Here is a 12,349-nt window from a genome sequence, read left to right as displayed (position 1 = left end):
ACACATATGCTAATTAGAGAGTCTACAAACATTTTGGGCCCTTCTAGCTCTCATTGTCTGGAATACCAGACCACCTGATCTGCCTCTTAAGAAATTTGTATGCAGGTCAGGAAGCAACAGTTAGAACTGGACATGGAACAACAGACTGGTTCCAAATAAGAAAAGGAGTACGTCAAGGCTGTATATTGTCACCCTGCTTATTTAACTTATATGCAGAGTACATCATGAGGAATGCTGGGCTGGAAGAAGCACAAGCTGGAATCAAGATTGCCGGGAGAAATATCAATAACTTCAGGTATGCAGATGACACCACCCTTATGGCAGAAAGTGAAGAGGAACTCAAAAGCCTCTTGATGAAGGTGAAAGAGGAGAGTGAAAAAGTTGGCTTAAAACTCGACATTCAGAAAACGAAGATCATAGCATCTGGTCCCATCACTTTATGGCAAATAGATGGGGAAACAGTGGAAACAGTGTCAGACTTTATTTTTTTGGGCTCCAAAATCACTGCAGATGGTGATTGCAGCCATGAAATTAAAAGACGCTTACTCCTTGGAAGGAAAGTTATGACCAATCTAGATAGCATATTCAAAAGCAGAGACATTACTTTGCCAACAAAGGTCCGTCTAGTCAAGGCTATGATTTTTCCTGTGGTCATGTATGGATGTGAGAGTTGGACTGGGAAGAAAGCTGAGCACCAAAGAATTGATGCTTTTGAACTGTGGTGTTGGAGAAGACTCTTGAGAGTCCCTTGGACTGCAAGGAGATCCAACCAGTCCATTCTGAAGGAGATCAGCCCTGGGATTTCTTTGGAAGGAATGATGCTAAAGCTGAAACTCCAGTACTTTGGCCACCTCATGAGAAGAGTTGACTCATTGGAAAAGACTCTGATGCTGGGAGGGATTGGGGGCAGGAGGAGAAGGGGACGACAGAGGATGAGATGGCTGGATGGCATCACTGACTCGATGGACTTGAGTCTGAGTGAACTCCGGAAGTTGGTGATGGACAGGGAGGCCTGGAGTGCTGCGATTCATGGGGTCGCAAAGAGTCGGACACAACTGAGTGACTGAACTGAACTGAACTCAACTGAGCTCTCATTGTTATTGATTTATAGTTTAATTCTATTGTGGTTTGAGAGAATATCTTTTACTCAAATCTTTCTAAATTTGTTAAGGTGTGTTTTACAGCCCAGAATATGGTTTATTTGGTAAATGTTTTGGAAAAAAAAAAAAATCAAACTTTTTAAAAGGCATCAAAGTACTTATTTCATATCATTTACAAGTATATATGTACAAGATGAAGGAGGGTTGGGACACAGCTATCTTACTATTAGAAAGAATGGCAGTAATTGGGGCTTGGGATAAAACTCAAAAAGTAACATCTCAATTCTGAGCTATAGATGCTATTTTAAAAGTGACTCCTCATTTTCACTTTTCACTTTCATGCATTGGAGAAGGAAATGGCAACCCACTCCAGTATTCTTGCCTGGAGAATCCCAGGGACAGAGGAACCTGTTGGGCTGCCATCTATGGGGTGGCACAGAGTAGGACACGACTGGTGCAACTTAGCAGCAGCAGCAATAAAAAAATTTTGGTCTTCATAAAATGTAAGCGAAAAAAGACCAAAGGTATTTTTGCTATGTGAGAACTTACCTGAACCCAGAAATCAAAATGACTTTATTTTGGGATAAGACCAGGAAAGATAATCTTTGCTATCTACATTTGCAAGTAGCACAGTGATAAAGAATCCACCTACTAATGCAGGAGACTCAAGGGATTTGGGTTCAATCCCTGGGTGGGGAAAATTCCTTGGAGGAGGAAATCCCAACCCATTCCAGAATTCTTGCCTGGAAAATTCCATGGACAGAGGAGCCTGGCTATAATCCATGGGGTCACAAAGAATCAGACACGACTGAGCACATCTAGCTTGCTATGCAAAATCGCAAGTCAAACAGATTCAGATAACAATAAACACATATCACCTATAATAATATCTATAAATAGAGTAAACATCTGACCTTTGACTATTTCATCTACCTCTCTGCAAGTGCTATGTACAAGAGAGCAGAGATTCTCTTTGGGAAAACTGAGTATTATTTTGTACTGAGGATCACTTTATATTTAGATGCATACAGTGGTAGATTATTTATGATAAAATATAATGCAGAATGATTGTTTCAATAGCATAGCAAGAGCAGTTTACATAAAAATTTTTATACTATATGGTCTCTATTGTGTAAGAAATGAGGCCTATTAAAAGGACTGGAAAGAAATATACCTAAATGTAACCAGAATTAAGTAATAATTTTTCCACATTTTCATACTGTTATCTTATTTAATTTGTAGTCAGAAAAATATACAATAATTACTTTAATACAACTTGAGAAGTACTGTAATAGAGCTATAAAAAGGTTTGCTATTGGTACCAGAGTATCAATTCTTTTGAGATGTTCAAGTTAAATTCTGAAAGGGAAGATATTTCAAATATATCCTAATGTAATATAGCAATAGTTGATCAGATAAAGGATATACTGCACTTGCAACTGCCAGTGAGACCAAGCATATACCACTAGGGAAATTTAAATAGTTCCATAATACTAGAATACAGGCTGCAGTAAGAGGAAGAGGAATAGGAAGAATAAGTATACTTGAACATACTGGGGCCAGATGCTGTATGAAATAGTTTCTAGAATGAAGAAAATCTAAACCTAGCCATCTTAGGCTAAGATGTTTCAATGCTTAACTTCAATATTTAAACCATTGATAGTTAAACAATGACATTAATAGTTAAACAATAACATATAAACAATCATATTTCTTTTAAGTACTTAAAACTACTCTTTTTCCTTTAAAATTAAACCAGAAACTGAAATGTGACTATAGCAAGGGAGAGGCTGGCAAATACACTCTTCAAGAAACAACTATAACAAAGAACACAATCATGAAAAACAACTATTTGAGGGCTCAAACATACACAAGCATGTTGCTAAGTGTTAATTCATGAAAACTAGCTGAATCTTGGTTAACAACAGTGGGGATTTGTGGTGCCTTTGCCTGAAGCCACTCTCATTACCTTCACCCTTTGCTCAGTTGGTATGGAAATTCTTTGAGGATAGGGCTGGCTGTGAAAAAAAGCAACTTCACTTCTGGAAAGGGTTAAAGAGATTTTGAGTAAAGAGTGAAAAACACACACAGAATTAAGTAGCAAACTTGGTAAGGAACAAACAGGGAATGTAAGCAGCTATGCTAGCTTCAGGTTGCAGTTTTGGTTGGCCTGAACTGTAGACTGGAAGGCTGGTCAGAAATTTAGAAATTCCACAAAGATTCCGGAAATGAGAGAGACACAGAAGGGCTACAGAAACTCTTCACATAGCCTTGGCTGGTTGGGAGGCTAAATGAACATGTACGGGAGACCCATGAGGGCCTGATGGAAAGCAGAAGGTGAGGCAGACTTGAACACTGCCTTAATTTTAAATGTACTCCCAAATCAACACACATCCACTGGCAAAGGCTGGAGGCCTCACAGGTTTAGAGAGGTATTTGAGCACAACTTCTGACTTATCATCGACCCGTAATCTGTCTAGACACAGTTGCAACCCTAGCAAACCAGCCTAAAAAATTAAAAATAATAATGTACAAACTACCAGGGAAACAGATCCCACAAACTAAGTACAGGCAGACTACTAAAAAAACCATCCCTACCCATCTTCCTTGAGGGAAAAATCCAAACAAGAGTTCCTATAACAAATGATCAAAAATACATTGGACAGTTTTCAACAAAAAGTGATGAGACATGCAGGAAAAACAGCAAAGTGTAATTCAAATTCTAGAATAACAGCAGTAAATAGAAAGATTCTGAGTGAGCCCAAATGTTGTATTTAGCCAAGACCTCAAATCAGCTATTATAGAAATGCTCAAAAAAATTCAAAGAAACCATGATTAAAGAATTAAAGGAAAATATGACAATGATGTAACAAACAGGGTTATCTCAACAATGAAACAGAGCCTGTAATAAAGAACCATATAAAAATGCTAAGATTCATATTTCCCATATGTACCTGGTTTTTTGGTAGTTGTGTAACTATATCATTTCTCTCTTTTTTTTTTTTTGCCACATCATGTGGAATGTGGGATCTTAGTTCCCCAACCAGGGATTGAACCCATGTCCCTTGTGTTGGAAGCACAAAGACTTAACCACTGGACCATGAATGAAGTCCCTATAATTTCTTACACTGGTCAATATTTTTAAAATACTTAAGAATGAATACTTGAAGTATAAGCTGTTTAGCAACTCATTATGCTTTATAAGCTTTGTAGTAACCTTTGAATAAAGGTAAAGATCTTTTCCTACAGAATTAATCAAACGTATGTTAATTTTTTAGTGAAATTGTTTATACCTAACTGGGCTTTCCTGGTGGCTCAGATAGTAAAGAATCCACCTGCAGTGTGGGAGACCTGGGTCCAATCCCGGAGTTGAGAAGATCCCCTGGAGGAGGGCATGGCAACCCACTCCAGTATTCTTGTCTGGAGAATCCCCATGGACAGAGGAGCCTGGTGGGCTACAATACATGGGATCACAAAGAATCAGACAAGACAGAGTGACTAAGAAAAAAAAAAAAAAAAAAAAAAAAAACCCAACTAGATATTTCAACATGGTACAAAATCAAAATAACCAAAGGAAATGTTAAGTTGATAATCACAGGTGTGTAACTGTTTTAAGAGTTTAGTTTAATTTCCATGGTTAGCCTTCACTGTCTGTCAGGAATGTTTCTAGAATTATTTTAAGGGAGTAATAAAATATTACTTGATTCCACAAACTTATTCTGATACTACAATTTATAAATAATTTTAATACTATTAGTAATTAATTGCACTGAACACACAGTGAAATACTATTTAGTCATAAGAAAGGGGGAGATCTTGCCATTTTTGAGAATACAGATGGACCTTGGTCATTACACTAACTGAAGTCAGACATGAAAAGACAAATACTATATGATCTTCTATGTAGAATCAAAGAAAATCAAACTGATAGGAACAGAAATCGGATTTGTGATTGTCAGAGATAAGGATTTGAAGATAGGAGATTGGGTGAAAGGTATTTTCAATTAAGTTCTGGAGATATAATATCCAGTGTGGTGACTATTGTTAACAATACTATATTGAATAAAGTTCTCATAAGGAAAAAAGGGTAATTAGGTGAGGTATGGTTAACTAAACTCACTGTGGTAATCTTTTTACATTATATACATATTAAGTCATTTTGTTGTATGTCTTAAACAATGTTATATGTCGACTGGTGGTGGTGGTTTAGTCGCTAAGTCATGTCTGACTCCTGCGACATCATGGACTATAGCCTGCCAGGCTCCTCTGTCCGTGAGATTTCCCAGGCAAAAATACTGGAGTTGGTTGCTTTTTCCTTTTCCAGGGGATCTCCCAGACTCAGGGGTTGAACTCACATTTCTCCTGCGTTGCAGGTGGATTCTTTACCACTGAGGTACCACGGAAGCCCCTATATGTCGATTATATCTCAATAAAACTGGGAAAATACTCATGTATTTATTAAATAAAATTTGTGCCTATATGCATATGTATTACCAGCAGGCAGGTTTTTATATTGACAATAAAATAATGGCAATTAATTCTATTAGTAATCTATGTGTTAGTCACTCAATCATGTCCAACTCTTTGTAACTCCACGGACTGCCAAGCTCTTCTGTCCATGGACTTCTCCAGGCAAGAATACTGGAGTGGGTAGACATTCCCTTCTCTAGGGCATCTTCCCAACCCAGGAATCGAACCTGGGTCTCCTGCATCGCAGGCAGATTCTTTATCAGCTTAACCACCACAGAAGCCTGATCATCATCATCATCATCATCATCATCATCATCATCTTCTATCAATTCTTTATTTGTGCTTTCTTTGTTAGTGGACAGCCACTTTAAATTTAATTTAATTGGATTTTGCTGTTTTCATATTTTGTATTACCATAAATATAATTATTATAACATTTAATGAATGATTCTTTCTCATTTTTAGTAAGACCAATCTATGCTATGGCACTATTAGTTTCCCATATGTCCCTTAAAAGTTTATGCTACTTTCCTATGTAATAGTATTACAAATTTACATTTCTCAAACTAACACTACCAGAGACGCAAACTGCCCACTACCTGGCGTAAACCATTATTTTACATTATTAACACAGATATACTTACTCAGTTATAAATTCAGGGTTTGTAAAGCTGAGGTTGGTTAAATGACCTTCAAGTTTAGAAGATTCATGCGTATTTAAGGCTGGAGTGGTCTTAGTGCCGAGTATAGCTCTTTTCTCATCTTTTTCAAGTGCTTTTCTCTTCCCACCATTTTGGAAATATTCTCTGCACACACTACAATGCAAAATAAAGTTATATTTTAAACAATAGTATGGATATAAAATAAAAATGGACAAATATTACCCTTTATTAATAAAAATGGGAAATTTTCAAATTATAGTTTCATATTTTTAAAATGTCACATACAGGTTAAGTTTGAGTACCTGTAGCACTTTCAAATTTTTTACCATACAACAAAGCAAGATCATAGATTATGTTTAATAAATTAGAAGTGTTTTTTTCAGAAGCACAATACCTGTATGTTTTGCTGAACTTTATTCTTAGCTAAAACATAAGTTCCTCCAGAAAAGCTTAGATATTCAGTGACACATTCAAGAAGAACAGTAGTCACTATTAATTCTGAGCCAGCTCTGCTGGTAGCACAGCTGTTTTTCAGATCCCTCCTAGTTTATAAAAACAAAGGCACAAAATCAGGTTGCCAACATAGAAAGAAGAGCATAAAAATCTAGTTCAGGTAAAAATAGTATCATATTATAAAGGTATACATTCAGAAAGAACAAAGGTTTGAATATAATAGTGATTTTTATAATACCTGGAAATTATTCCTACCCATCAAGAGACCATTACTGTTTGTCCTAATTTTATAATATAAATGAATATTAAAATGCAGATTTTTAAAGATATATTGGAAAATATAAGCCCATATCAGGTTGTTATCTAGAATCAGACACTAATGACTGGTATTAACATTAAATATTAAACGATTTTCTTCATACCTAATACAATTTTGGAGAAGGAAATGGCAACCCACTCCAGTATTCTTGCTTGGAGAATCCCATGGACAGAGGAGCATGGCGGGCTACTATCCAAGGGGTTGTAAAGAGTTGGACACAACTGAGTGACTAATACACAATACAATTTTAGGATGAATATAGTAGGGTACCATGCCTGGGTAAGTAACAGGGCAATAAATATGAACCACAGAATCAACTCAAGATATTCACTAGCTATTAAAGACAAGAAACTTATAGGAAAAAAGACTGCTGTGATCTACCTCTGGCCCTTGAGCTTATGATATGACAGGAGACACACAATTAAACAATTAACTGATATACTTATCAAAGTTTAAAGTGAATGTGAATGGAAGCTAAACAAATCTTTCTTTACAGAGTCTTAAAGGTGGCTCAGACGGTAAAGCGTCTGCCTACAATGCCGGAGACCCAGGATCAATCCCTGGGTTGGGAAGATTTCCTGGAGAAGGAAATGGCAAGCCACTCCAGTATTCTTGCCTGGAAAATCCCATGGACGGAGAAGCCTGGTAGGCTACAGTCCATGGGGTTGCAAAGAGTTGGACATGACTGAGAGACTTCATTTCACTTTACTTCAAATCATTATTATTCCATATAGCTCATTCTGTGAACAAAGATGGACTATTTTTCTCCACAGACACTGACTGATACAGTTCCATAAACACATGGCTAGAGAAGAACTGAAAAAGTACTTTAAAACTAATTTTTGCAAGTACAACTATGGTGTGTAAGGAAACAATGCCCATTTCTCCTCACACTTAAAAAATACTATTAGCTCAATTTCAGTTTGCCTAAATATCTATTAAAGATGTCTTTAACTGATCCTATGGAGATTTAATTTTAACTCAAATTATATACAAGAGTTGAAACTCATTTATCATTAATCAAACATTTATTAATTACCTATCATGTGCCAGGTACACAGGTGATGGGAAAGCAAATTGAAGAAGACACTGCTGCTTTCAAGGAGCTCAAACTAGTGGAGGAGACATTTATATAATAAAGAAAATACAATTTATAAATATCATCCAGTCTAAAATCAATAGTATAAAATCTGATTTTAGAAAGATGAGTAGGAATAAATCAGGCTAGGGAGAACATTAGTTAAGGAGGAAAGTCCTTTCCTGGTAGAGAACAGCATGAGCAAAGTCAAGGAAAAGAAAAGCATCATGGATCCTGCAGAGACAGACATCACTTCAACGCATGTGAAATTTAAAGTGCCAGGCAGAAAACACATTGATGGACTCATAAATGAAAAGGCCCTGAGGCCAAAGAGAGGAATGATAGCCAGGTGACACTTGGAGAGATAAGCAAACCTGAGATCATGAAAGACTGACAGGCCAATGTAGGAATGTGGCCTTTAGAAATCTAACCTAATGACAGAGTGGTTTACTGGTTTCTTGGAGTGGGGGGGTAAGGCTGACTACAACGGTATACATTAGAGCTTTTTAGAGTGATGGAAAAGTTTTATGTCTTGACATGGTGGTGGTACATAAGTGTAAACAACTATCAGTACTCACTGAACTGTACACTAAAATGGGTGTATTTTATTGTATGTTAATTAAACCTCTGTAGGGTTAATTAAATACAGCCTTAAAACCTTGGAATTAATACTAAAAATAATACCTTTATCATATACACAAGGGTAAAAAGATTGCTTACCTTTCTATTAGGTGGAACCATACAGAATTGCTGATATTCAATTGTTCTTGATCCACAAACAGTGCAAAACTGAACCAAATTTATATGGCTCAATCTCATAATTACCTAGAAGCTGGACTGCAAAATACTTAAAGGGCTAGGATTCCAGATACTCACAGAAATCCTATGTGAGTACACATCTCCATACACAAGTTCCAAAAAACATACAAATCATTAGGATAAGAGCACACACAGCTCATACCTATGGCATAACTAGGAAACAGGAATAGTACCTAATTATACATGTAATTTGGAGACAAAAATCTGAGGCCAACTGAGTTGGCTTTGAAATTATCCAAGTACAGAGTCAGATGAGGACTATGTAAAAGAGGAAGGTATGGTGGGGTCTCTAAGGTGGCAAAAAAAAAAAAAAAAAAACAGATAAAACCGGCTAAGGTTTACTACCAAGACAGTCCAACTCTGAGTGGAGAAACCTTAAGAATGCAGAATGCAGTGAAATAAAGCATTAGCCACAGGAAGGCCAAAAAGAAAAAGTTTGAAAGGTATATGAGAAGGGCTGTCACCAAAGGTGAAAGCCTTGAGAAGGTATTATTTCTGAGGGAGAAAGGAAGCACCATGAAAAAAGGGGGTATCTCTGGAGGTGTGCTGATAAAGGGAAGGAATGAAGCAATGAAGAATAAAGAGCATACTGAAATAAGTTATACCCATTAAAAAATTCATGTATCAGCCAAAAGAGGACTGTATTTATTAAAGGAACTCCACTTATATATTTGTAGCAATCAAACAAGGTTCTATGGAATTAAGAAACCAAGTAAGTCACCCAAACCCCTACCTATATGTCTAGAGACACTCCAACATAATAGTCAAAACACATTAAAAAAGTCCAATAAACCCAGCAACCATACAAGTTTCTATTAGAAGGAAAGACAAATCGAAACTTTTCAGTAGATGAAAATTCTTAAAAACATAAAAAATAAAAACAGCTATAAAAGAGAAGAAAATTGTAACAATACTTCAATATTAATTATATATAATCAAACAATTGCAGATATGAAAAACATTTCAAATCGGAGATTAACTAAAAAGCTGAGGATAAAGAAGAACTAAATAAATAGCCAGATATTCCATGAATATGAATAGGAAGACTCAATACTGTCACTATGTTAGTTCTTCTCAAATTTATACATTCAACACAATCCCAATCAGAAGCAGAGCAAAATACCGTATTGACAAAAGAAATGGTTTCTAGAGTTTACACAGATGGGCAGAAGATCCAGGACAGCCAACACGGTGATGAGGGAGAGTAAAGCTGGAGGACTGACACATTCTGATTTCAAGACATAATATAAAGCTGTTACCATACTATTAGTAGTGATCAGGGACAGTATACTGTTGGTAAAACAATAGACAATAGATCAATGTGGACAGAATAGAGAGCCCAGATATAGGTACATGTAAATGCATTTAACTGATCTCTGACAGAGGAGCAAAGGCAATACAGTGAAGTAAAGATAGTCTTTTAAACAAATAATGCTGAAACTGGATCAGTTCAGTTCAGTCGCTCAGTCATGTCCAACTCTTTGAGACCCCATGAATTGCAGCACGCCAGGCCTCCCTGTCCCTCACCAACTCCCGGAGTTCACTCAGACTCACGTCCATCGAGTCAGTGATGCCATCCAGCCATCTCATCCTCTGTCGTCCCCTTCTCCTCCTGCCCCCAATCCCTCCCAGCATCAGAGTCTTTTCCAATGAGTCAACTCTTCGCATGAGGTGGCCAAAGTACTGAAGTTTCAGCTTTAGCAGTATTCCTTCTAAAGAAATCCCAGGGCTGATCTCCTTCAGAATGGACTGGTTGGATCTCCTTGCACTCCAAGGGTTCAAAAGCATCAATTCTTTGGCACTCAGCTTTCTTCACAGTCCAACTCTCACATTCATACGTGACCACTGGAAAAACCATAGCCTTGACTAGACGGACCTTTGTTGGCAAAGTAATGTCTCTGCTTTTGAATATGCTATCTAGGTTGGTCATAACTTTTCTTCCAAGGAGTAAGCGTCTTTTAATTTCATGGCTGCAGTCACCATCTGGAGTGATTTTGGAGCCCAAAAAAATAAAGTCTGACACTATTTCCACTGTTTCCCCATCTATTTCCCATGAAGTGATGGGACCAGATGCCATGATCTTCGTTTTCTGAATGTTGAGTTTTAAGCCAACTTTTTCACTCTCCTCTTTCACCTTCATCGAGAGGCTTTAACTGGATACTAAATACTAAAAATGAACCTAGACACAGACAATACAACCTTCACAAAATTAACTCCAAATGGATTACATACTTAAATGTAAAACACAAAACCATAAAACTCTTCAGAGTTTTAAAAGTTTCCAGAAGAAAATCTAGATGACTTTGGGTGTTGTATCTAAAAAGTCAAATGTGAGTCACAATCTGTAAAAGAAAAAACTGAGAAGCTAGACTTAACTAAAATAAAAAAAAACTTCTGCTCTGCAGAAGACAATGTCAAGAGAATGAGAAGACAAGTCATAGACTAGAAGAAAATATCTGCAAAAGATATATCTAATAAAGGACTATTATCCAAAATATATAAAGAATTCTTGAAACTCAACATTAAGAATATGAACAACCTGATTAAAAAATGGGCAAAACACCTAAATGGACACCACAGTAAAGAAGGTATATAAATTTCAAATAAGCTTAAGATGCTCCATGTCATATATCATTGGAGAAATAAATGCAAATTAAAATAGCAATGAGATATTACAATACATTATTATAATGACCAAAATCCAGAACACTAACAACACTGAACACTGTTGAAGATGTGGAACAAAACTCTCATTCACTGCTAGTGGGAATGCAAAATGGTACAGTCACTTTGGAAGATAGTTGGTAGCTTCTTACAAAACTAAATATATTCTTCCCATATAATCCAGCAATCAAGTTTTGTGGTCTTTACCAAAAAAGGAACAGTTATTTCCACACATCACCCTGCACATGGGTGTTTACAGCATTTATTCATAACTGCCAACATAGGCAAGCAAACAAGATACCCTTCAGTTGTTGAGGTTCAGTTCCTAAGTCATGTATGACTGCAACCCCATGGACTATGGCATGCCAGGCTCCTCTGTCCTTCACTATCTCGCAGAGTTTGTTCAAATTCACGTCCATTAAGTCAGTGATGCTATCTAACCATCTCATCTTCTATCAGCCCCTTCTCCCTTTGCCTTCAATCTTTCCCAGTATCAGGGTCTTTTCCAATGAGTTGGCTCCTTGCATCAGGTGGTCAAAGTATTGGAGCTTTGGCAACAGTCCTTCCAATGAATATTAAGGATTGATTTTCTTTAGGATTCCCTGGTTTGATTGCCCTGAAATACAAGGGATTCAAGAATCTTCTCCAACACCACAATTTGAAAGCAACATTTCTTTAGTGCTCAACCCAAAACCCTAGAGTATTTTTCCTAGATTAAAGAAGACCACATGGGTAACAATTAAGTGCAATAATATACACTGAAGTATTCAGGAACAAAAGTATT

At 36.8% G+C, this 12,349-nt stretch overlaps 1 protein-coding gene across 1 annotated transcript in view; it reads right to left on the bottom strand.

Annotated features, from left to right (window-relative positions):
• BMT2 (base methyltransferase of 25S rRNA 2 homolog) overlaps positions 1-12,349 on the bottom strand; it is a 91,963-nt gene that overhangs the window by 53,915 nt on the left and 25,699 nt on the right. The window contains exon 3 of the mRNA XM_006073266.4: positions 6,215-6,385. Coding sequence (XP_006073328.1) covers positions 6,215-6,385 — 171 coding nt within the window. The remainder of the gene's footprint in view (positions 1-6,214; positions 6,386-12,349) is intronic.

Source organism: Bubalus bubalis, chromosome 8 (assembly GCF_019923935.1).
Source record: "Bubalus bubalis isolate 160015118507 breed Murrah chromosome 8, NDDB_SH_1, whole genome shotgun sequence".
In the NCBI taxonomy this organism is placed as follows: domain Eukaryota; kingdom Metazoa; phylum Chordata; class Mammalia; order Artiodactyla; family Bovidae; genus Bubalus; species Bubalus bubalis.
Note: the sequence above shows the minus strand (reverse complement) of the source record. Positions and strands in the feature narration are given on the sequence as shown.